Raw genomic sequence first — 26,615 nt, forward strand, 5'->3', positions numbered from 1 at the left:
GGGACCTCGGCATCGTTGGTCGCTGGAGAGCGGTCTGTGTGACAGCTCTCCAGCGACCAAACAGCGACGCTGCAGCGATCGGCATTGTTGTCTGTATCGCTGCAGCGTCGCTTAGTGTGACGGTACCTTTAGTGACAGATGTGTGTCATATTACAGCTTAGTCTAATTCACTTGAATGTAGCATTCATTAGAGAACTGTAATGAGTTTTCAATGGTTGAAAATATCATCCTTTCAAAGTATTTGACAAATAACCTTAAAGAGGTTTCACACTACAGTGATATTGATGAACTTGGGAGCAATACTAAGGAAAGGTCATCAATATCGTAGCATTGGAAGACCCCTTTAATCTGTGTGTTCTCAGTTTACGCCCAATAAAGGGGATTTTACAGATCCCATGACAGCACCACCTGAGAGAGGGTATCCGCCAACCAGGACAGGAAACCTACTGAATAAAAAGGCGGTATCTCTCCTCTGCATCAGTTTGGTTTCAGAGCACGAGAGGACCTCCAAACAGTAACATAACAGTCTGCAAATACATTTTTCTTAATACCCTTAAAAGTGCACACCATAAGTGACAAAGAGGGGGAAGGAATATAAGGGTGCTGCCATGTGCTCTGTAAAATCCTGTTATCGGTAAGTAACTAAGATTTTTTTTCCCTTCTCCCATAACAGCACCACCTGAGAGATTTAAATAGATCAGGGCTGAGATCAGGGCTACTAGAATCACTGTTTTTATAGTGTTCGTATCTTTTCTGACACTTCATGAAGGGGCTCAAAGGGTGATTTTGTTAAGGTTTTAAAGACTAGATAGAAGTCCCAAGGAGGCATTTTTGGAGCTGGTATGGGCCTAGACCTCTGGCATGCTTTAATGAACCTAACAACCCATTTATCTGCCACCAGGTTAAAGTTGTATAGGGCCGCTAAGGTGGATACCTGCACCTTAAGGGTGCTGGTGGCTATGCCCATCATCATACTCCTCTGAAGGAACTTTAAAATAGCTCTGATTGGGATCGTACCACCAACAGACTGCCTTGAAAAAGCCAAAAATTGAGCCCATACCCTGCTGTATATCCTAGTTGTTATAGGCTTCCTACTCTGCATCAGGGTAGCGACCAAGGACAGAGAGAACCCTTTCTGTGCTAGCAGTGCCCTCTCAAAATCCAGGCTGTCAAATGTAGACCTGAGTTCTGAGGATATGACACCGGGCCCTGCCTGAGGGGACCCGGAACCTCTGGGAGAATCCAGGGATCCGCCAAGGACATCCTCCTTATCCATGAGAACCATGGTCTCTTGGGCAAAAAAACGGAGTAATGAGGATGACATCTGCTCCTTCCTCCCGAATCTTCCTCAGAACTGCCGGGATCAACATTAACGGGGGAAATGCATAAGCCAGTTGGAAACCCCAAGGAATCTGTAGTACATCCACTGCGTATGGTTTTTCTCTTGGGTTTAGAGAGAAGATCTTTGTCTTTCTGTTCTTCCTGTTGGCAAACAAGTCTCTCTCTGTCTGCCCCCAAAGATCCACAATCTGCTGGAAAATTGATTGATCCAGCTCCCATTCACCCTGTCTTAAGGTTGTCCGGCTGAGGAAATCTGCTTCCTCATTTTCCTTACCCTTTATGTGTAGGGACGATATTTGTAGCCAATGTTCCACCATAACCTGGAGAATTTCCAGAGCTATCTGCATTAGGGGCCGGGACCTTGTGCCCCCCCTGGTGATCGATATAGGCCACTGATGTTCGATTGTCTGACATTATTCGAACATGGGGAAGGAACTCTATTACTCCGTTCCTTATTGCCAGCAGCTCATTGTAGTTTGAGGAACCACCACCTGTGCCTCTGACCAAATTCCCTGGATTATATGGTCCCTGAGATGCGCACCCCATCCTTCTGCGCTTGCGTCCGTCGCAATCATATCCGATATTTAGAGGGACCATGGAGCACAGTGCGATAGATTCCCTGGATCCCAACACCAGGCCATGGAGTCTACTGCTTCCTGGGAGAGCATAATCTTTCCCTCTAGGCATCCAGCAAGCTTCCTTTCCCCCTCTAGGCCATCCTGCTGTAAGGCCCTGGAATGACACTGGGCCCACTGTACTGCTGGAATGCATGATGTCATTGATCCTAGAAGGGACATGGCTTTCCTCAGAGACATGATCGGGTTGGTCAATACTGCTGACACTAGGGTCTTTCTATTCCTCTGGCAGGAGACAGACCTGCTTCTCTGAGTCTAAAATAAGCCCTAAGAAGGATTGAACCTTCAGGGGCTACAGCCTCAACTTTTCAATATTTATCATCCAACTGAGCTTGGACATAGTGGCTCGGATGTGATTTAGTTGAGGACTGCATTTGTGTTCTGTTCTGCTGATCACTAAAAAATTGTCCAGATATGGCACTACTAACACGTTCTTTTCCTTTAACCCCTTCATGACCTTGGGATTTTCTGTTTTTCCGTGTTCGTTTTTCGCTCCCCTCCTTCCCAGAGCCATAACTTTTTTATTTTTCCATCAATATGGCCATGTGAGGGCTTATTTTTTGCGAAACGAGTTGTACTTTTGAACGACATCATTGGTTTTACCATGTTGTGTACTAGAAAACGGGAAAAAAATTCCAAGTGCGGTGAAATTGCAAAAGAAGTGCAATCCCACACTTTTTGTTTGGCTTTTTTACTAGGTTCACGAAATGCTGTTCAAAACAGCTGACATGTCCCGGCTTTGATGCGGGCTCACCGCCGGAGCCCGCATCAAAGCGGGGGTTCTGACCTCGGACGTACTATCCCGTCCGAGGTCGGAAAGGGGTTACATGTGCCGTCACCTCCAGAACAATGTTGGTGAACATTCTCGTGGCCGTGGACAGACCAAAGGGCAGAGCCCTGTACTGGAAATGTCTGAGTTGTCTGTTTATATATACACCGCTACCCTCAGATATTGCCGGTCTTCCTGATGAATGGAGACATGGTAATATGCATCCTTCAAATCTAGAACACTCATGTAACAGCCTGGGAACAAGATCTTTATTGCTGTTTTTAATGGCTCCATCTTGAATGGTCTGTAGACCAGGAACTTGTTGAGGCTTTTAAGATTGATAATTGTCCTGAATGACTGGTCGGGCTTCCTTATCAGAATAAAAACCCCTCCCCTGCTGCTGAATGGGCACCTCCTCCAGTAGCCTCTTCTGAAGCAGGAGTAACAATTCTGTTTCCAAGGCCTGTTGTTCCTTCCAGGATCTGGGGGACGACATCCTGAAGCTGTGCCTGGGGGTGGATGTGATCTCTAGTTTCAGCCCTGATCTTATTATACTGAGCACCCAGGCACTGGCCGAGATTTCCTCCCAAGCAGTGGAAGTGGGACAGCCTTCCTCCCACTTGGAACAGCCCATCACTTGGAGGATTTTCGGCTTCTCGTCAAGGGACCCCCGAATATGAAACCCTTGCTCCTCAGTTTCTTATCCTTCCAGTCGCTCTGTTCCTTGGAGGGTCTACTCTTGCTATACCTTCTCCTACGAAAGGAACTTTTAAACTGAGGTCGGGACACACTGGGAAAACTTTTTTTTCTTGTTTGCTGCCTTGTCAAGTACACTGCTCAAAAAAATAAAGGAAACACTTAAACAACAGAATATAACTCCAAGTAAATCAAACTTCTGTGAAATCAAACTGTCCACTTAGGAAGCAACACTGTTGGACAATCAATTTCACATGCTGTTGTGCAAATGGAATAGACAACAGATGGAAATTATTGGCAATTATCAAGACACACTCAATAAAGGAGTGGTTCTGAAGGTGGGGACCACAGACCACATCTCAGGACCAATGCTTTCTGGCTGATGTTTTGGTCACTTTTCAATGTTGGTTGTGCTTTCACACTCATGGTAGCATGAGACGGACTCTACAACCCACACAAGTGGCTCAGGTAGTGCAGCTCATCCAGGAAGGCACATCAATGCGAACTGTGGCAAGGTTTGCTGTGTCTGACAGCGTAGTGTCCAGAGGCTGGAGGCGCTACCAGGAGACAGGCCAGCATACCAGGAGATGTGGAGGGGCCGTAGGAGGGCAACAACCCAGCAGCAGGACCGCTACCTCAGCCTTTGTGCAAGGAGGAACAGGAGCACTGCCAGAGCCCTGCAAAATTACCTCCAGCAGGCCACAAATGTGCATGTGTCTGCACAAATGGTTAGAAACTGACTCCATGAGGATGGTCTGAGTGCCCGACATCCACAGATGGGGGTTGTGCTCACAACCCAACATCGTGCAGGATGATCGGCATTTGCCACAGAACACCAGGATTGGCAAATTCACCACTGGCGCCCTGTGCTCTTTACAGATGAAAGCAGGTTCACACTGAGCACGTGACAGATGTGAGAGTCTGGAGACACCATGGAGAGCAATCTGCTGCCTGCAACATCCTTCAGCATGACCGATTTGGCAGTGGATCAGTAATGGTGTGGGTGGCATCTCTTTGGAGGGCCGCACAGCCCTCCATGTGCTCCCCAGAGGTAGCCTGACTGCCATTAGGTACCGAGATGAGAACCTCAGACCCCTTGTGAGACCATATACTGGTGCGGTTGGCCCTGGGTTCCTCCTAATGCAGGACAATGCCAGACCTCATGTGGCTGGAGTGTGTCAGCAGTTCCTGCAAGATGAAGGCATTGAAGCTGTGGACTGGCCCGCCCCTTCTCCAGCCCTGAATCCAATTGAACACCAACGTCACGTTGCACCACAGACTGTCCAGGAGTTGGCGGATGCTTTAGTCCAGGTCTGGAAGGAGATCCCTCAGGAGACCATCCGCTGACTCATCACAAGCATGCCCAGGCGTTGTAGGGAGATCATACAGGCATGTTGAGACCACACACTACTGAGCATCATTTCTTTGTCTTGAGGCATTTCCACTGAAGTTGGTTAAGCCTATAACTTCATTTTCCACTTTGATTTTGAGCATCATTCCAACTTCAGACCTCCGTGGGATATTAGTTGTGATTTACGTTGATCATTTTTAGGTTTTATTGTTCCCAACACATTCTACTATGTAATGAATAAAGATTTAGGCCGGCGTCACTCAGCGTAAGACAATACGGTCCGTTTTTTACGGCCGTAATACGGAGAAATGTTCCCAAAATAGTGATCCGTAGGCAGGGTTTGTCAGCGTATTTTGCGCATGGCATCCTCCGTATGTAATCCGTATGGCATCTGTACTGCGATATTTTCTCGCAGGCTTGCAAAACCGACATCTAATGGATTTATGTGCTCAAATGTTCGTTAAAACATATATATATATATATATATACACACACACACACACACACATATACACTCACCGGCCACTTTATTAGGTACACCTGTCCAACTTCTTGTTAACACTTAATTTCTAATCAGCCAATCACATGGCGGCAACTCAGTGCATTTAGGCATGTAGACATGGTCAAGACAATCTCCTGCAGTTCAAACCGAGCATCAGTATGGGGAAGGTGATTTGAGTGCCTTTGAACGTGGCATGGTTGTTGGTGCCAGAAGGGCTGGTCTGAGTATTTCAGAAACTGCTGATCTACTGGGATTTTCACGCACAACCATCTCTAGGGTTTACAGAGAATGGTCCGAAAAAGAAAAAAAATCCAGTGAGCGGCAGTTCTGTGGGCGGAAATGCCTTGTTGATGCCAGAGGTCAGAGGAGAATGGGCAGACTGGTTCGAGCTGATAGAAAGGCAACAGTGACTCAAATCGCCACCCGTTACAACCAAGGTAGGCCTAAGAGCATCTCTGAACGCACAGTGCGTCGAACTTTGAGGCAGATGGGCTACAGCAGCAGAAGACCACACCGGGTACCACTCCTTTCAGCTAAGAACAGGAAACTGAGGCTACAATTTGTACAAGCTCATCGAAATTGGACAGTAGAAGATTGGAAAAACGTTGCTTGGTCTGATGAGTCTCGATTTCTGCTGCGACATTCGGATGGTAGGGTCAGAATTTGGCGTAAACAACACGAAAGCATGGATCCATCCTGCCTTGTATGGAGCATCTTTGGGATGTGCAGCCGACAAATCTGCGGCAACTGTGTGATGCCATCATGTCAATATGGACCAAAATCTCTGAGGAATGCTTCCAGCACCTTGTTGAATCTATGCCACGAAGAATTGAGGCAGTTCTGAAGGCAAAAGGGGGTCCAACCCGTTACTAGCATGGTGTACCTAATAAAGTGGCCGGTGAGTGTATACATACACACACTGTGTTCCAAATTATTATGCAAATACTATTTCCTCATATTTTCTCTAAATTACCTATCTGAATTGCAGTCATTGTTATTTTCTAGTCATCTACTATTCTAGTATAATTGCAATGTTTTGGAAAAAACTGCCTATGAAAACAGTATCTTTTAAAAAAAAATAAACACTCAAAATGCATGTTCCAAATTATTATGCACAGCAGAGTTTTCAACCTTTTTTTTATTTTGAACAAAAAAATGGTTAATTGTGAAGTTATAAGCATTATCAGCTTATTACAAAATGAAATCAAACAGTTTTCAAGTGAAAACCTTATTCTAGGTGATGTTACATTTGCACATAGGACCCCTTGTTGGAAAGAAGCTTCTGAACTCTCTCGTCCATTGAATTTGTCAGTTGTTTGGATGGTTTCTGCTTCACTTGTTTTGCATGTGGACAGAATCCCCTCCCAGAGTTGTTGCTTAGATGTGAACTGCCTCCCGCCATCATAGGCACTCCTTTTGATGATGCTCCAGAGGTTCTCAATGGGGTTGAGGTCAGGGAAAGATGGTGGCTACACCATAAGTTTGTCCTCTTTTATGCCCATAGCAGCCAGAGATGCAGATGTGTTTTTTGCAGCATGAGACGGTGCATTATCATGCATGAAAATGATCTTGCTGCGGAAAGCACGGTTCTTCCTCTTGAACCATGGCAGGAAGTGTTGTTTTAGAAACTCCACATAGATTATGGAGTTCATCTTTACCCCTTCAGGGATCATAAAGGGGCCGACAATCTCTCTCCCCATGATTCCAGCCCAAAACATTACTCCACCTCCTCCTTGTTGGCGCCTTAGCCGTGTTTTCATGGGGTGTCCATCCTCCACTCCATCCATCTGGACCATCGAGCGTTGCACGGCACTCATCGGTGAACAAAACAGTTTGGAAGTCAGTCTTCATGTATCTTTTGGCCCACTGGAGCCGTTTCTGCTTGTTGCAGTGGATAGAGGTGGTCGACAGGATGGCTTACGCACAGCTGCAAACCTCTGAAGGACCCTGCATCTTGTTGTTCTGGGGACGTTGGAGGCACCAGCAGCTTCAAAAACTTGTCTGCTGCTATGACAAGTCATTTTTGCAGCTGCTCTTTTAACCTTGCGCAATTGCCTGTTAAGTAAAACACTAAGGTGGAACAATATAAGGTCACCAACATAGTATTTAAACCCAGATAGGGTATATTCAGTACAGAAAAACTGGGACCAAGGGCAGGAACATATAGGACCACTGCCTAAATTAATCAACAACCAAAGGAAAAAGAAGCAGCGTAAAGTCCAGATAAATATGTAAACAAACTTTATTAACAATTTATTACAGGTTTAAAATGAGCAGAGGGAAGTGGTCCCCGTGCTGTACTCAGCACGCACCTACAGAAACAGGGGGTATGTGCCTGTAGTATATATATGCCCACATTATAGCCAAGGCTAGTATAGCAGAAAATTAAAGTGACTGTGCATAGGATTCAAAGAAGCCTGCATTGGACACACAGGTCCATAAGATTAGCTGACAAACATATTTCATACCAAGTATATAATACTATACATACCAGGTAATGTGGAAACAAGTCACGGCGTGGATTGGCACTTCACCCCTGTATCCCCCGACGCACGTTTCGGCTATCGCCTTTCTCCTTGAGAAAGGCGATAGCCGAAACGTGCGTCAGGGGATACAGGGGTGAAGTGCCAATCCACGCCGTGACTTGTTTCCACATTACCTGGTATGTATAGTATTATATACTTAGTATGAAATATGCTTGTCAGCTAATCTTATGGACCTGTGTGTCCAATGCAGGCTTCTTTGAATCCTATGCACAGTCACTTTAATTTTCTGCTATACTAGCCTTGGCTATAATGTGGGCATATATATACTACAGGCACATACCCCCTGTTTCTGTAGGTGCGTGCTGAGTACAGCACGGGGACCACTTCCCTCTGCTCATTTTAAACCTGTAATAAATTGTTAATAAAGTTTGTTTACATATTTATCTGGACTTTATGCTGCTTCTTTTTCCTTTGGTTGTTGAGCAATTGCCTGTTGGAAAGAGTCCTCAATTTTTCCTTATCAGCACGTACACGTGTGTGCTGGGAATCAGCTACATACGTCTTGATTGTGCGATGATCACGATGAAGTGTCTTGGCAATGTTGATTGGAGTCATGCCTTGACCTAAATACTCCACAATTTGATGCTTCTCAGCAGCCGACACATCCTTTTTCTTTCCCATTTTGGCAAAAAATGTAGGCTGCTTAATAATGTGGAACAGCCTTCTTAAGTAGTCTTGCCTTTATTTGGACACACCTGCTAAACTAATGTGCACAGGCATCTGCAATTGATTTCAGTGATATAAAGAGCCCTGACACACATCACCATCAATGAGTTTAAATGACAAACAAAAAAATTCTATCCTTATCAGTCCGAAACTCTTTGTGTTTTTTAACCCTTTCAGACAATTGGATTAATAATGGATAGGTGACATAATTGACGCCTCTCCATTATTAATCTGGCTTAATGTCACCTTACAATAGCAAGGTGGCATTAACCCTTCATTACCCCATATCCCACCGCTACACCGGAGTGGGAAGAGAGAGGCCAAGTGCCAGAATAGGCGCATCTTCCAGATGTGCCTTTTCTGGGGTGGCTGGGGGAAGATATTTTTAGCCACGGGGGGCCAATAACCATGGACCCTCTCCTGGCTATTAATATCTGCCCTCAGTCACTGGCTTTACCGCTCTGGCGGAGAAAATTGCGCGGGAGCCCACGCCAATTTTTTCCGCGATTTAACCCTTTATTTTAGCAGCTACAGCGCCCAAATTTTGCACATACACACTACTAACATTAGTAGTGTGGAATATGCAAAAAAAAAGGGGATATGAGATGGTTTACTGTATGTAAACCATGTCTCATATCATGTCGGGTTTGGGAAGGAGAAATGAAAAGCCGGCAATTGAATTACCGGCTTTTCACTAACACCGCTGCGTATTTCTCGCAAGTCACACTGCTGGTCCGTGTGGAATCCGTATTTTTCTCGCCCCCATAGACTTTCATTGGCGTTTTTTTGCGCAATACACTGACAAACGCAGCATGCTGCGATTTTGTACGGCCGTAGAAAGCCGTATAATACTGAACCGTAATATACGGCTGATAGGAGCAGCCCCATTGAGAATAATTGTGCCGTTTGTTTGGCGAGTTTTACGGACGTATTTTCTGCGCGCTTACGTCCGTAAAACTCGCTAGTGTGACGCCGGCCTTACAACTGGAATATTTTATTCAGTGATATCTACGATGTGGGATTTTAGTGTTCCCTTTATTTTTTTTGAGCAATGTATATCGTCCAGGGCTTGACCAAAAAGATATTTCCCTTCACACGGGATGGAGCATAGTCTAGTTTGGACTGAGCATCTCCCAGACAGCTTTTGAGCCATAGGGCTCTACGGGCAGTATTAGAGAGGTTTGCTGATCTTGCCGCTAACTTAACAGAGTTGGCCGAAGTGTCAGCCAAAAAGGAAGATACTCCCTGCAACAGCGGAAGATCCGCTAGGATCTTCTCTCTTGGTGTGTTATCTCTCAGATGGTCGCCAAGCTTCTGTTGCCACACCATCTTTGATCTTGCCATGCAGGTTGCTGCTATTGCCGGCTTTAATGAGCCTGCCGATGACTTCCAGGCTTGTTTTAGGAAGACCTCTGCCGTCTTGTCCAAGGGATCCCCGAGTGTCCCTAGGTCATCAAAGGGCAACGTAGATCTTTTAACCGACTTAGCAACGGAAACGTCTATCTTTGGGGTCTTCTTTTATATGCCCGCCTCTTCCTCATCCAAAGAATATCTCCTTTTTGAAGAAGATGGTAGTGGCCCTTTCCTTTCCGGCCTTTTCCACTCTCTATTAATGAGCATTTTTATTTTTTCATTAACAGTAAAGAAACGCCTCTTCCTCTGATCCAAGCCACCAAACATAATTTCCTTAACAGTTTTGGTAGTCTTGGGATCAGAAATGCCCATAGTGGTCCTTATTGCCCTAACCAGCCTGTCAGTATCCTCAGCTGGGAAACAGGGCCTACACCCCCGTGTCCTCATCAGAGGAGGATGACTCCGTCAGGTCAGAATCCTCCCCCTTGAACTGTACTCATCCTTCAGACTGACGACAGTTGTTCTGGATTCCCCTCTTCTCTTTGCATCCCTGCACAGGGCACACTCCCTATTGTTCTGCTTTGAACTATGTTTCAGGGGCCTTCACTGCCATTGCTTCCTTGCCGATGCTGCTGGCGGGGCTGAAAAGGCTCCTGTGTCGACTGCAGCAAAGAATATGGTGGTAGTGGTGGTGGCAGCTGCTGCTGCAGTGGCGTTGGGCGACGCCGCTGCTGTAGCTCATCCATGATTCGGATGCTGCAGGAAATGCCACCATCTTCCTGGGCACTTCCCTTTAAATATCGGGTGGCCCCGCCCACCTCATCTCCTCTAAGGTTTCAAATCCGGTGCGCTGAGTGCAGGGATCCCCTTAGCCTTGCACAGAACCGGATGGCCGCTAAAGTCCCCGGCGCGCTGTGTCACCGAGATGCACCGGATTCCCTCCCGTGTCCCGTGCGTGCGTAGACCACGTCGGCCTCGCTTTCTGGCGCTCGGCTCCAGGCCACGCCGGCTTCCTCCAGCGTCCCCAGTTGTGCGAAGACCCGGAAGCGTGTCCCAGCGCTCCTGCAACCCCCAGCGTGCGCAGACCCAGGACCTGTGTCGGCTAGGAGACATTTGCTCAAGAGGTCTCAGCCTGCACGGTGCTGCACCAACCTCTAGGTCAGCGTTACCTCGCCCGCGGATGGCATCCTACATTCCCGGACACCCTCCCGGGTAAGTGTACCACTTCATTTTGCAGGCCCCCACGAGGACAAGAAACCGAACTGATGCGGAGGAGAGGTACTGCCTTTTTATTCAGTAGGTTTCTTGTCCTGGTGGGCGGATACCCTCTCTCAGGTGGTGCTGTCATGGGAAAAGGGGAAAAACATGCTTATAGTCTTAGCCATTTATCATCCTCCCTCATGGCTGGCATTTACAGGCATCTGTTCCCCCACAAACATTAAAAACAGAATACAATTTCTTGTCTGTCTTTTCCAGTCGCCAGGGGGAAAAAATTACTTCCGAATAGCGTACGTGCCATGATCAGGAACTGCTGCGGTTTTGATGCTGTGCATTTATGCAGCGTCAAACCCACAGCGACCAGATGTTATAGCATAGTGGATGGGATTTCTAGAAATACCATGTCCACTATGCAACTATGTGCACCCGCGGATCCATCAGCAGACACGGACATGCAGCGTGTCTTTCAAGACCGCAGCATGTCAATTTCTCTTGCGAAGATGCTAGTCACTGCAACAGAAATAAAATCAATAGAATGTCTTGAATGAGGTAAATCTGTATGGTTGAGTGAAAATATACGGATTTATTCGCGTTCAATAGAAGGCAGCGCTTTGGACGTAGCAAACATACACTGTGTTCAAAGTGCTGCTACTTCAGGATCGTGGGAACATAGCCTAAGGCTTCGTTTTCAGTATCTGATCTAAGAGAAGAATAATAATCTCCTTCTATCCATAGGGAGTCTTCCATTCAAACCTCAAGTCATGTGACAACCGATATATATTTTTTGTAAATCATACTCATTTTTTAAGAAAATATAGACATGTGACAGTAATCCTTGGGCTAAGAATGAAAGAAAAGGGTCTCGTACGGAATTTCATCTATGCGCCTCTTGGCAAATCATCAGTTTAATTGTGTTATTTATCCACATAAAAGGCCAAAGGGAACATGAATAGACGTAAGCAACAGGCAGTGAAAGAATAAAACACAAGTTTTAATTCAGATTTCTAGGTTTCAATCTTTTCCTGAACCATTGATATGCCACATGCGTCTTTCCAGGAAACTCAAACAGAATGCAGTATCCGGTGATATATGTCTGCTAAGATCATAGTCCTAAATAAGAAATACTATTTACTCTGACAGAAAAGAATATGTTCTGCTGCTTCTCAATCTTGTATTCTAACAGGGAGATAGAGGTCATTTTTGTCACCTGTCCATGCCACAGGCATGCTGAATTTCGACAGGCACCTTAGTCATTCTGTAGGCTCAGGTAAAATAAAGGTGTCCCTCGTAATCATGTCAAAAGTCGTAACCGAGAAATTTACAGACTGAAGTTGGCCACGCAGCTGAATATGTCAACCAAAAAGTCACAGTGAAGACCCTAACTTAGGGTAATCTTACAGGCAAAGGCTAAGTAATGTGCATCATATCGAACTGTTATTTTCAAGCCAAATATTTCTTTACATCAATGAGGGTAGAAAAAAAAAAAAAAAAGAGGTGGACATTCGGCATGATGGCTGGCACCAAAAAAAGGAAATGGAGAAAGCCTTGCCTACCGTACCCAGGCATGAGATGCTGGTATCTAGTGCTTTCCTCATTTGGATCAGGATTCTCATTTAGCATTTATTACCAATTGCATCGTAAAGATTAACCACAAATACATTAGCTCTTATGTTACAATTCACCTACCTACTATTGTCACCATCCAAACCAAAATGTACGTCACTCCGGAGATCCAAACTGCTGACATAATAAAGGTCAAAATGAACCATTTCTTCCACGACTTTCTTCTGCAGTCAGGTATGGTCAAGAAGAGAAGTGTAATAATGGGCAGTGAAAGGACCCAGAGAATTCTTTTGATGTCATTCTCCGGCATTGTGAAAACACTTGGAGAGTCTGATACGATCATAAAAGAAACATAAGAACAAAAAGACTCAGAACACAAATAATACAATTATAGATGGCGATATCCATAGTATAGGGCCTGATGGGAACGTGTGTGACACAGGGATTGAGTTTCTCTTTTAAATTACTATGTTATACACAGCACTATAGGTAACGAAGAATACATTTTGCAAAAGTACTAATTTAAAGGTGATGTGCAGCAGGTATTGTACATGTATAGTAGAAAGTCATTTGCCTCTTACCTGCTGGGCATCAGATGGAGGCTTTTTTGCTCCCTCGTATGATAACACGTGGCTTCTGTATGTAGTAATATACAGTGGGTACGTAAAGTATTCAGACCCTTTTTGGTAAATTCAAAAAAGTTTTTTTTTTTCTCATTAATGTACACTCTGCACCCCCATCTTGACTGAAAAAAACCCCAGAAATGTAGTAATGTTTGCAAATGTATTAAAAAAGAAAAACTGAAATATCACATGGTCATAAGTATTCAAACCCTTTGCTCAGTATTGAGTAGAAGCACCCTTTTGAGTTAGTACAGCCATGAGTCTTCCTGGGAATGATGCAATAAGTTTTTCAAACCTGGATTTGAGGATCCCTTGCCATTCTTCCTTGCAGATCCTCTCCAGTTCCATCAGGTCGGATGGTGAACGTTGGTGGACAGCTAGTTTACAGGTCTCTCCAGAGATGCTCAATTGGGTTTTGGTCAGGGCTCTGGCTGGGCCAGTCAAGAATGGCCACAGAGTTGTTCTGAAGCCACTCCTTTGTTATTTTAGCTGTGTGCTTAGGGTCATTGTCTTGTTGGAAGGTGAACCTTCGGCCAAGTCTGAGGTCCAAAGCACTATGGAAGAGGTTTTCATCCAGGATATCTCTGTACTTGGCCGCATTCATGTTTCCTTCAATGACAACCAGTCGTCCTGTCCCTGCAGCTGAAAAACACACCTATAGCATTATGCTGCCACCACGTTTTACGGTTGGGATTGTATTGAGCAGGTGATGAGCAGTGCCTGGTTTTCTCCACACATACCGCTTTGAATTTTCACCAAAAAGGTCTATCTTCGAGTCATCAGACCAAAGAATCTTATTTCTCATAGTCTTGGGAGTCCTTCATGTGTTTTTTAGCAATCTCTATGTGGACTTTCATATGTCATGCACTGAGTAGAGGCTTCCGTCGGACCACTCTGCCATAAAGGCCCGACTGGTGGAGGGCTGCAGTGATAGTTGATTTTGTGGAGCTTTTGCTCATCTCCCTACTGCATCTCTGGAGCTCTGCCACAGTGATCTTGGGGTTCTTCTTTACCTCTCTCACTAAAGGTACCTTCACACGAAGCGACGCTGCAGCGATAGCGACAACGATGTCGATCGCTGCAGCGTCGCTGTTTGGTCGCTGGAGAGCTGTCACACAGACCGCTCTCCAGCGATCAACTATGCCGAGGTCCCCTGGTAACCAGGGTAAACATCGGGTAACTAAGCGCAGGGCCGCGCTTAGTAACCCGATGTTTACCCTGGTTACCAGCGTAAAATCTAAAAAAAACAAACAGCACATACTTACATTCACGTCCCCCTGCGTCCACTTCCTGACTGACTGAGCGCCGTACAGTGAGAGCAGAGCGGTGACGTCACCGCTGTGCTGCTTTCACTTTCACTTTGCGGCGCTGAGTCAGAGGAGGAAGCAGACTGCAGGGGACGCAATGTGAGTATGTGCTGTTTGTTTTTTTTACATTTTACGCTAGTAACCAGGGTAAACATCGGGTAACTAAGCGCGGCCCTGCGCTTAGTAACCCGATGTTTACCCTGGTTACCAGTGTAAAATATCGCTGGTATCGTTGCTTTTGCTTTCAAACACAACGATACACAGCGATCGGACGACCAAATAAAGTTCTGGACTTTATTCAGCGACCAGCGACATCACAGCAGGATCCTGATCGCTGCTGCGTGTCAAACGAAACGATATCGCTAGCGAGGACGCTGCAACGTCACGGATTGCTAGCGATATCGTTATAATGTCGTTTCGTGTGAAGGTACCTTAAGGCTCGTCTCCCACGATTGCTCAGTTTGGCTGGACGGCCAGTGCTAGGAAGACTTCTGGTGGTCCCAAACTTCTTCCATTTAATGATTATGAATGCCACTGTGCTCTTAGGAACCTTAAGTACTGCAGAAATTCTTTTGTAACCTTGGCCAAATCTGTACCTTGCCACAATTCTGTCTCTGAGGTCCTTGGCCAGTTTCTTTGACCTCATGATTCTCATTTGGTCTGACATGTACTGTGAGCTCTTACAAAGACAGGTGCGTGCCTTTCCAAATCAAGTCCTATCGGTTTAATTAAACACAGCTGGCCTCCAATGAAGGAGTAAAACCATCTCAAGGAGGATCACAAGGAAATGGACAGCATGTGACCTAAATATGAGTGTCTGAGCAAAGGGTCTCAATACTTGTAATCATGTGATTATTCAGTTTTTATGTTTTATTGAATTTGCAAAAGTGTCTACATTTCTGTTTTTTTCAGTCAAGATGGGGTGCAGAGTGTATATTAATGTGAAAAAAAATGAACTTTTTTGAATTTACCAAATGGCTGCAATGAAACAAAAAGTGAAAATTTTAAAGGGGTCTGAATACTTTCCATACCCACTGTATATGCACATAACCATAGAATGTTAGAGTTGGGAGGGACCTCCAGGGTCATCGGGTCCAACCTCCTGCTCAATGCAGGATTCAGTAAACCATCTCAGATAGATGTCTGTCCTGCTCACCCTACAGCATGGCACAATTTTTATTCTGGATCACTAGTGGTAAAATCATAAGGTTGACTGATGCCTTCCACTAAAGGGATTATGGAAAACCAGTACAAATAAATAACTGAGGAAGTGTCAGTAGCAGTAATCAGATTCGCTTGCATCTGTGATATCTATAAGACATATGCATCCTCCAGACGTTCAGATTCTACCACCTCCACACTGGGTACTGTAGCCAAAGAGCCTAAATATAATATACATTGGTGCAAAAAACAAACAGACCCTGGCCAGCAAAAGATAATAGGGCTGAGGATGCACCTGAGAGCAATGGTACAGCCCAGGGATACAGGGCCAGTGTAGGGACTACACCCAGGGGAAGCCTCTGAGTTAGGGGCAGACAGACGCATTTCTTGTGGGAGGATCACATTGCATGACAGCTGCACAGAAATCCATTACGTTGCAACGCTTGGGTCAGGAGAGGTGCCGCGCCAGTCCATGCACTTCGATGTGGTTATCGCACGAGAAATATGGCCGTATGTCTGCACCCCGAGTTATCAGAATTAGGCCCAATTCACAAGCAATTGTTTTTCTTGAATAGAAAAATCAGACAGATTTTTCACCTGTGTGTTGGATCCATTTTACATCCGTTTTTGGTCCGTGTGCCCATTCTTACCATCAGCGTATGGCATCAGTTTTTCTCATATTGAAAAAGAAAAACAACAGACTGATGGATGTTTTCCAAGCTTCTACTAGCAGCAAGTCATTTAAAAATGAACAGCATATGGATGCAACTTGGATGTCATGTGTGAACCAAATTCACTTAAATGGGTGAATTTGGTCTGGAAATCCGTGCAACATAGAACATGTCTGTTTTTTGTGTGGATAATTGGTTGGTAAAAAAAAAACACCCAAAAACATGCGAATAGCTCTATGGAATATAGTATAGTGTTAAAATCACATGTATGACAAAAACGTATGTGTGAATGAGGTCTTAGAGGATTATATTGGTGATGGTGGAGATCATGTTATTAAGCTTGGACTGTGGTACAGAAGCAGAACATCCGACTCTGGCGCTGTGAACTCGTGTTGGCCACTGAGCTGCAAAGGGTAGCACTAGGGAGAATTGGAGGAAGGAGGCAGCATCAGCAGGAGGTCATAACTACCTCCACACAGGGTTGTGTGAGGCAGCTCTAAAAATGCCAATATTTTAATCAAGGGGCCATTTAAATCAATGCCACTTTTTGATGTTGAGACAAATTTTCAGTAACTAAAGTCTGAGGAGGACCAAAGTATCAACTATGATAGCTCCAAACTCATTCACCAATTATTCGGACAGGCACCTAATGCAAGAAATAATTTGTGGAGGGTTTTCCTTTCAAATATTACCCACTGTGGAACAAAATGACTCAAGATATCGATTTTAAACCATTACTGACCATCTGAAATGTCATTAAGCTCATGCAAGCTCATTGAGAGATGAGAATAATCGGAATCTTCCTGAAAGATGCCACTATCAGATCGGGAATGCTGGCGAACAACCCGTACACTCTCCTCTTTCCATCCAAGTAAGGGCTGTTGGTCATCATTTTCTTCCAGAGCGTCAGCAACACATGTACAGCAAGGACTAAACTTCTTAATCATATAGTGATTAATTCTAATGTCAAAGCACAGCATTAGAATGTAGAACCCGTATATCAATATCAAAGATGCAGATTCATACCTGAAAAAAAAATACTTTATATATTAGAGGTTTATGTACGCACCGCTTCTACAAAAATATCCTCATTGTTAAGCATCTAGAAGACATTGGAATTTAGCTGGTTAAATGTTTGAGCTAAGCTTGGCCAACAAGCTGGTAAAATGTGGACACAGGATTGTTACCTAACTAAATTGTTACTGGTGAAGATTAGATCGAGCAGATACTTGCAGTTACTCATTGCACAATGTTCTTGATCTATAAAATTGCAGGGTATGCAAGAATAAAGTTCTAAAATAGAGTTAGGGATAGCTATTAAAACATTGTCCATGACGGTTTTTATTCTTTTCCTATGGGGTGAGAACTTCAAGGCAGTTTCTAACTACCTGCTGTTCTGCCTGGCCCAGGTAGAGATTATCATGCTTCCTTTGACCTCACACATCAACAGAACAGCATTGTGGACAGGGCATCACTCCCACTGTCATGCTGAATGACAGCCGGGTCCCTGTCCCATAGACAGAGCACAGTGGAAGAGAAAGAGCAGTTTCATCCACAGCTCTTAGCTGGGAGGGATCATCACAGGACAGAAGAGGAAGGTAGGTGGCAACTACCGTACCTGTTGTCAAGTTCTTAGTCCTATAGGGAAAAAAACAGTCCCGGATAACCCCCGGAAAGCTTTACTCCAATCTCAGCAATTCATGTCTGAGGTGGGAATATTTCTCTTTATGCGCTGGCCACAGGAGGTGAGGATTCTGATATGGTACACTTTTCTTATGGCCACATTCACACAACCATGCCAATTTTTACGCCAATGTAAGGCTACTTTCACACATCAGGTTTTCGTCATCAGGCACAATCCGGCGAGATTTGAAAAAAAGCGGACCCGTTTTTTTTTCCCCACCAGATCCTTTTTTTCTCATAAACTTGTATTAGTGCCGGATTGTGCCTGATGGCCAGATGTTCCATCAGTTTTTTGCCAGATCGGTCCAAAATTTATTTTCCGGCAGACAGAGAAAACGTCCATATGAACGTTTTTTCTGTCCGGCGAAAAAACGCCCAGCGTCGGTACCAGCGATAACCTGATGAAACTGACATGTGAAATGATGAATCCGGCCTCCGAATCCATTTTTACATGCATTCTCCATACAATCATGCACAATCTCTCTCTCTCTCCATACAATCATGCACAATCTCTCTCTCTATACAATCATGCACAATCTCTCTCTCTATACAATCATGCACAATCTCTCTCTCTATACAATCATGCACAATCTCTCTCTCTCTATACAATCATGCACAATCTCTCTCTCTCTATACAATCATGCACAATCTCTCTATACAATCATGCACAATCTCTCTTTCTATACAATCATGCACAATCTCTCTTTCTATACAATCATGCACAATCTCTCGTTCTATACAATCATGCACAATCTCTCTTTCTATACAATCATGCACAATCTCTCTTTCTATACAATCATGCACAATCTCTCTTTCTATACAATCATGCACAATCTCTCTTTCTATACAATTATGCACAATCTCTCTTTCTATACAATTATGCACAATCTCTCTTTCTATACAATCATGCACAATCTCTCTTTCTATACAATCATGCACAATCTCTCTTTCTATACAATCATGCACAATCTCTCTTTCTATACAATCATGCACAATCTCTCTTTCTATACAATCATGCACAATCTCTCTTTCTATACAATCATGCACAATCTCTCTTTCTATACAATTATGCACAATCTCTCTCTCTATACAATTATGCACAATCTCTCTCTCTATACAATCATGCACAATCTCTCTCTCTATACAATCATGCACAATCTCCTCTCTCTCGCTCTCTCCTCCACCCCAGAATACGAAGTTATCCACGGGTTAAAAAACTAAAACCGGATCCAGCACAAAAACGGAACCGGCGCATACGTTTTTCACTATTTGCGACGGATCCATTTTTTGAAAAATTTGCCGGATTCTGCCTGAAACAAAAAGCTGATGTGTGAAAGTAGCCTTATACGGACCATTTTTCTCTCTCGTATCAGCCATCTGCATAATGTGTTGCATCCATTTTTTTCTCATCAATTTTTAACAACTGAAGTCGGTAATGTTTCTGAACTTTTATTTATCCCTTGACTTACCAATGGATCAATTAAAAACTGGATGAAAGACATAACTACAAAGTTGGTCTTCCATTTTTCATTTGTGTTTAACAATCCTCATAGATCTTAATGGCCGAATCTGACGTCCAAAATGGATGAGTGTAGGCTGTGAGCTTGTGGATCAGAAACATGGCTGTTTTAAAAGGGATGTGTCTGGATCAATGAAACTCTGAGCCTGTGTGCTGTCAGAGGTAAAATCAGAAAGCATAGCTACGGTAACAACTGGTGTGTGAATGTAGCTAAATTCCTACATAAGTGATGGGAGTTATGTACACAGAATTAGCAGCCCACTCTGCTATTTATATAGCAGGGGTATAGAGGCAGATATCCATATTTCAACCAGAAATAGCCGTCATGGGAACACTCCTTTATAAGGAGAGCAGGAAAAGGATTGAAAAAGTCTTTTAATTGGTAAAAACATACAGAAACACTGAATGACATAATGAGCACTGCAATAGGTTACTCACCAGTATATACGATTGTCAAATGTTATGGCAATTACTGCTCCTACACTAACAGCATATGCAACACAATCACGAAATAAGGGCCAACACGTTAACTTGCAAATCTGTGCAAGAGAAAAGAAAAATAGAGGATTTCTTTTAAAGAAGAAATAGAATCACACAGGGTTCAACTTGTCTCTACCAACAGAATATACGTGCTGACAGTGCTAGACATCATAGCATGGTAGTGGACACTAGAAAGACTTAACTGACCCGGAATAAACACCAGTGACACCAACGGGTCTGGTTCCCAGCTCCCCTTATGCAAATTGCCTCTTCAGAGAAAAAGAGGACTTAAACTCTATAGCGCCACCAGTTGGAAGTACCATGTCTGCGAATTGAGATACTGATTTGGCTTTTATCCTAAGTCATATTGCACGACTCGTTAAAGGGTTGATTGTGACTTGTAGGATCGCTACTACCAACAGGTGGCGCTATAGAGTTAAGTCCTCTTTTTCTCTGTAGAGGCAATTTGCATATTAAATTCCCAGAGGAGCATTGCACAGTGAATAAGCCTCCTTACCTTGACAAGCCAGAGCTGGTATGTCACTCTCCACAAGGAGAAACCTTACCCCTTAGACCCCAGCTCCCCTTAGACATTCTGAAGGTTTTGTCATCTATGCAGTGCCACACAGAAAGCGGATCATGCTGTCTGGCATTACTGCTGATATTTTCAATTAGATCTGCATCCTTAAGATGTAGATATCATTAAATATAGAAGCATTCAGAAGGGAGCAGAAAGACATGGGAATGTCTGACGGGAGGTGAGTGCTTACTCAGAGGGCACAGTGGTGGCTACATGTTTATTCAAAGTGATGGCAAGTGGTGGCTTAATTTATATTTAGGGGAGGGGGCTCAGTAGCTAGAAATATATTCATTGGGAGCATAGTGGCAAATTATATGCTTAGCGGACATAGCGTTTAATCATTTATGGAGCAGGCACATTGTGGGGCTTGTTGTGTTTAGGGAACACAGTGGGGGGAATTTTTAATGCAAGGACACATTGAGTGGAAAGTTTATTTGAATGATACATTGAGATGCATATTTGTACTTATGTACAATAACCCCATAGACATCAGTAAGTCACTGAATGTAAATCTGTATTGGGCCTCTGACCACGATTGATCAATGTCATTGTCTTGGAGTAAAGACTGGTGATGACACTTTTGTTTGCGAACAACAACTCCCAGCATAACCTTACTATTATAAAGGTTATACTCGTAGGTGTAGTTTCACATTGTACAAATGACAACAGGCAGGTATACAAGTACCGTATATACTCGAGTATAAGCCGACCAGAGTATAAGCCGAGACCCCTAATTTTGCCACAAAAAAACTGGGAAAACTTAATGACTCGAGTATAAGCCTAGGGTGGAAAATGCAGCAGCTACCGGTAAATGTAAAAAATAAAAATAGATACCAATAAAAGTAAAATTAATTGAGATAATTGAGACAACAGTAGGTTAAGTGTTTTTGAATATCCATATTGAATCAGGAGCCCCATTTAATGCTCCATACAGTTTATGATGGGCCCCATAAGATGCTTCATATTAAAATATGCCCCATATAATGCTGCACAAATGTTGATTATGGCCCCATAAGATGCTCCATACAGACATTTGCCCCATATAAGGCTGGTTTCACACTTGCGTTTTGATCTGCAGCGTTTTAGCGCTAAAAAACACATGCGTTTTTTTCTATACTTAACATTAAAAAACGCATGCGTTTTTTAGCATGCGTTTTGACGCGTTTTCGGCAACGCATGCGTTTTTTGACGCGTGCGTTTAGTTGCAGAAATGCAACCTGTAGTAATTTCTAGCGGCTTTTTTTGCGGCCAAAAAACGCATGCGTTTCTATAGAAAAACACAAGAAAACACAAAAAAAACCAAGAAAACCCTAACCCTTGGGTTACTAGGGATCCTAACCCTAACCCTAACGTTAGGATCCCTAGTAACCCTAGGGATCCTAACCCTAACCCTTGGGATCCTAACCCTAACCCTTAGGGTTAGGATCCTAACCCTTAGGGTTAGGGTTAGGATCCCTAGGGTAACGTTAGGGTTAGGATCCCTAGTAACCCTAGGAATCCTAACCCTAACCCTTAGGGTTAGGATCCTAACCCTTAGGGTTAGAGTTTGGATCCCTAGGGTTAAAGTTAGGGTTAGGGGTAGGGTTAGGATCCCAAGGGTTATGGTTAGGGGTAGGGTTAGGGTTTGGATCACTAGGGTAGGGTTAGGGTTTGGATCACTAGGGTTAGGGTTAGGGTTTGGATCCCTTTATCACCTTGATGGTGGGGGGTGGCTTATCAGTGACCTGGTGACCAGGACATTCTTCTAAGCTACCCCTAACCCTAGGGATCCTAACCCTAACCCTATGTAATTCTATTAATAGTGGGTTTTCTAGTTTATTTTGATGATTGGCAGCTGTCACACACTTCTCAGCATGCGTTTCAAAAACGCAAACGCAGGAAAAAATGCATGTAAACGCGTCAAAACGCCGCGTTTTTTTTCTGCATGCAAAAACGCATGCGTCTAAAAAACGCAGCGTTTGCATGCGTTTTTTCACTACCTGCTTTTTTTTTTAAACGCTGCAGATCAAAACGCAAGTGTGAAACCAGCCTAATGCTGCACAAATGCTGATTATGGCCCCATAAGATGCTCCATAGACACATTTCCCCCGTATAATGCTCCACAAATGCTGATTATGACCCCCATAAGATGCTCCATAGACACATTTGCCTCATATAATGCTGCATAAATGCTGACTATGGCCCCATAAGATGCTCCATAGACACATTTGCCCCGTATAATACTCTACAAATGCTGATTATGGCCCCATAAGATGCTCCATAGAGATATGTGCCCCATATAATGCTGCACATGGCCCCATAAGATGCTCCATAGAAATATTTGCCCCGTATAATGCTGAACAAATGCTGCTTATGGCCCAACAAGATGCTCCATAGACACATTTGCCCCATATGTTGCTGTTGATGCGATTAAAAAAAAAAAAAAAAATCACATACTCACCTCTCGTCGCTCAGGCCCCCAGCACTTGCTATAGTCACCTGTCCGCGTTCCACCCCTGGGCGCAGTTGCGTCTTCCGCGTCCTCTTCACTGACTGTTCAGGCAAAGGGCGGCGCGCACACTAGTGCGGAAGAGGAAACACTGCTTTCACTACTTTTTCATATCTTAATTTTTTTTTTAATCTGACCAGTGTCACTTTATGTGGCAATAACTCTGGAATGTTTTAACATATGTCAATGATTTTGAGACTGTTTTTTGTAACACACATTACATTTTATGATAATCGTAAATTTAGGAAACATTTTTAGAAATAAACACAAAACATTTCAGAAATTAGGCCCAGTGTCCACGTTCCGTATTGACGGTGCTTTGGACGGAGCCGAAAACCCGCGCCGCCCCCTTCTGTATGCGCTTTGATTCCGGATGTGTTCATTTTACACATCCGGAATCTGCGCACCCCATTCATAGGGCCCTGTGATTGACCTTGTGGCGACGGAGCATCGCCGCAAGGTAAACAGACAGGCTGCGTTCTAAAAAGACGCGCCGCATGTTCGTAAACGTAGGGCTGCCGGATGCGTGTTCGCACGTATAGTGGAGACGGGATTTAATAAAATCCCCTCCACTATGCGGTAACATCTGGACACTGCGGATTGAACGCTGCGGTTGTACGCAGCATCCAATCCGCAGCTAATCTGGATGTAATTTGGCTCGTGGACACATACCCTAAGACAAAAAATGCTGCTAACATCTAAACAGGCTGCTATATGCGGCGGACGCTATTTGGCCATGAATTGCCATGGCAAACATCAGGACCACACTATCATGATGTCAGAAAGCTGATGGGGTTTAAAAGGGAGTACACTATTCTGCAATCACACAGACTTTCACAGACTGATGACTTTTCATTTTAGACCGGACAACCCCTTTAAGTGATCATGTACATATTTTTATGACACTTCTGTGCACGAGTCATAATATATAAAACTATCCTGTGAGATCAGAAAAGCCTTTCCAAAAGATTTCCAATATGGCCCAATATAGTTTATAGTCTGTTGTGCCCACATCCAAATTGGCAAAATAGTGCATGATTTTCACTTACCTGTCCAAGTGGTGTAGTGTTTTTTGTTTTTTTTTAATTATTTATCCATTTAGGGCAAAAACCACATGTGGCAGTAGCTGAAAGATTAAAGGTGTATTCCCATCTCAAAGATCCTGTCCCAATATGTAGTAGATGTAATAATATTAGCAAATACCTCCAATTAGACATGTAGTATAGTTCTTCTAATTCGCTTCCTCATGCAGGGTATTGCAATAGCTAAGGTATCCATGGTTACAACCACAGACATAGTGACAGTTAGGCCGGAGTCACACTCAGCGTATGAAAATACGGTCCGTTTTTAACGGCCGTAAGGGTAAGTTCACACAGGACTTTTTTGCTGCGTATTTTTGCTGCGTTTTTTAATGCTAATTTTCAGCTGCTTTTTACAGTACCAGCAAAGCCTATGAGATTTCAGAAATCTCATGCACACACATTGGTTTTGTGTTTGATCAGTATTTTGTGCTTTGCTGCGTTTTTTTGACAGAGCATGTCACTTCTTTCAGCGTTTTTGCTGCGTTTTTTCACCCATTGACTTGAATGGGTGTTGAAAAAAACGCAGCAAAAACGCAGGTATTATTTGCTGCGTTTTTGCTGCTGAAAATCCAAGGACATTAGCCTGGAAAAAGAGAAAAAAAAACGCACCAAAAATACGCACCAAATACGCAACAAAAAACGCACCTATAAGCAGCTGAAAATTAGCAAAAATACGCAGCAAATATACGCAGCAAAAAAGTCCTGTGTGAACTTACCCTAATATGCAGAAATGTTCCCAAAATAGTGATCCGTATGTCATCCGTAGGCAGGGTGTGGCAGCGTATTTTGCGCATGTCATCCTCCGTATGTAATCCGTATGGCATCCGTACTGTGAGATTTTCCCGCAGGCTTGCAAAACCGACATCTAATGGATTTATGGCCTCAAATGTTCGTTAAAACATATATACAGTATATATATATATATATATATATATATATATATATATATATATATATATATATATATATATATATATATATATATAGATACCGTATTTTTCGGACTATAAGACGCACCAGACCATAAGGCGCACCCCAAATTTGGGGTGTAAATTGCAGAAAAAAATATTTTTTATAAGATGGGGGTCCGTCTTTTTGTCCGAATTTACAGTATCGCACGCCATACCGCACCTCTGTCGCCGCACCTCTGCTGCCGCCACCACACCACTGCCAGTAAGCCTGCACTACGACAGTTAGACGCACCCCCTACTTCCCCCCTTTTTTTGGGGGGGGGAAAGTGCGTCTTGTAGTCCGAAAATACGTACGCTACTTACCTGGTAGCAGTGTTTTTTCAAGAGCCATGACAGCACAACGAGAGAGGGGATCCGCCCTTCAGGGACAGGAAACCTCAGACACAAAAGGGCGGCACCTCACTCCCCCGCCAGTTGGTTTACAGAGTATGAAAGGACCTTGTAGGCTAGTAGCACATAATATTAAAATATGGTACAATTCACCCAGTGAATAAACTTAGAAATTAACTAAAGGGAGGTGTCGACCCCAATAAGCAAAGAGGGTAGGGAATATAAGGGTGCTGTCATGGCTCCTGAAAAAACACTGCTACCAGGTAAGTAGCGTAAGTATTTATTCAGTCGCCATGACAGCACAACGAGAGACTTTCAGAGAAGTGAAAAGTAACTAGGGAGGGACTACTGTCTCCAGCACCCTTCTCCCAAACGTGAGGTCGGAGGAGCCACCTAGATCTAATCTATAGTGCTTAAGAAAGGTAGATGGAGAAGACCATGTGGCCGCCTTACAAATGTCTTCAATCGACACCTCTGCTCTCTCAGCCCAGGATGTGGCTACCGCACGAGTGGAGTGAGCCTTTATACCTTCTGGAATTTCCACGCCACCTGCGGTATAAGCGAGAGATATCGCCTCCCTAATCCATCTGGCTAGTGTATTTTTTTGATACCCTAAGCCCTTTCCTAACTCCCTGGTAGGATAAAAATAAGGAGTGATCTTTATTCCAGGTGTCTGTTACTGAAATGTATTTGAGAAGACACCTTCGTACGTCCAAACAATGAAATCTATGTTCCTTATCATTAGAGGGATTAGAACAGAAAGAAGGCAGGACCACCTCTTGGGATCTATGAAATTTTGAAGCAACTTTTGGAAGATAAAGGGGGTCAGGTCTCATAACCACTCTATCTTCCCTAAACTGCATATATGCAGGTTGCCTAGACAATGCTTGCAGATCACTAACCCTTCTCGCGGATGTGAGGGCAACTAATAGGGCCGTTTTGACCGACAGGATTTTGATTGGGACAGTATCAATAGGCTCGAACGGGGCTTGTGTTAGAGCTGAGAGCACAAGATTTAGGTCCCATGGGACTATTTTTTGTTTAATAACCGGTCTGGATCTGGTGACCGCTTTGAAGAAT

General features: G+C 43.9%; 1 protein-coding gene across 6 annotated transcripts in view; it reads right to left on the reverse strand.

Moving 5' to 3' along the window:
- The window catches only part of SLC24A5 (solute carrier family 24 member 5), a 101,542-nt gene that overhangs the window by 27,383 nt on the left and 47,544 nt on the right, over positions 1-26,615 (reverse strand). For all 6 annotated transcript variants that reach the window (XM_077263728.1, XM_077263730.1, XM_077263731.1 and 3 more), the window contains 3 exons: positions 20,043-20,143; positions 17,145-17,428; positions 12,764-12,970 (listed from right to left, as the gene is read on the reverse strand). In XM_077263728.1, coding sequence (XP_077119843.1) covers positions 12,764-12,970; positions 17,145-17,428; positions 20,043-20,143 — 592 coding nt within the window. The remainder of the gene's footprint in view (positions 1-12,763; positions 12,971-17,144; positions 17,429-20,042; positions 20,144-26,615) is intronic.

Source organism: Ranitomeya variabilis, chromosome 5, assembly GCF_051348905.1.
Source record: "Ranitomeya variabilis isolate aRanVar5 chromosome 5, aRanVar5.hap1, whole genome shotgun sequence".
Lineage (NCBI taxonomy): Eukaryota > Metazoa > Chordata > Amphibia > Anura > Dendrobatidae > Ranitomeya > Ranitomeya variabilis.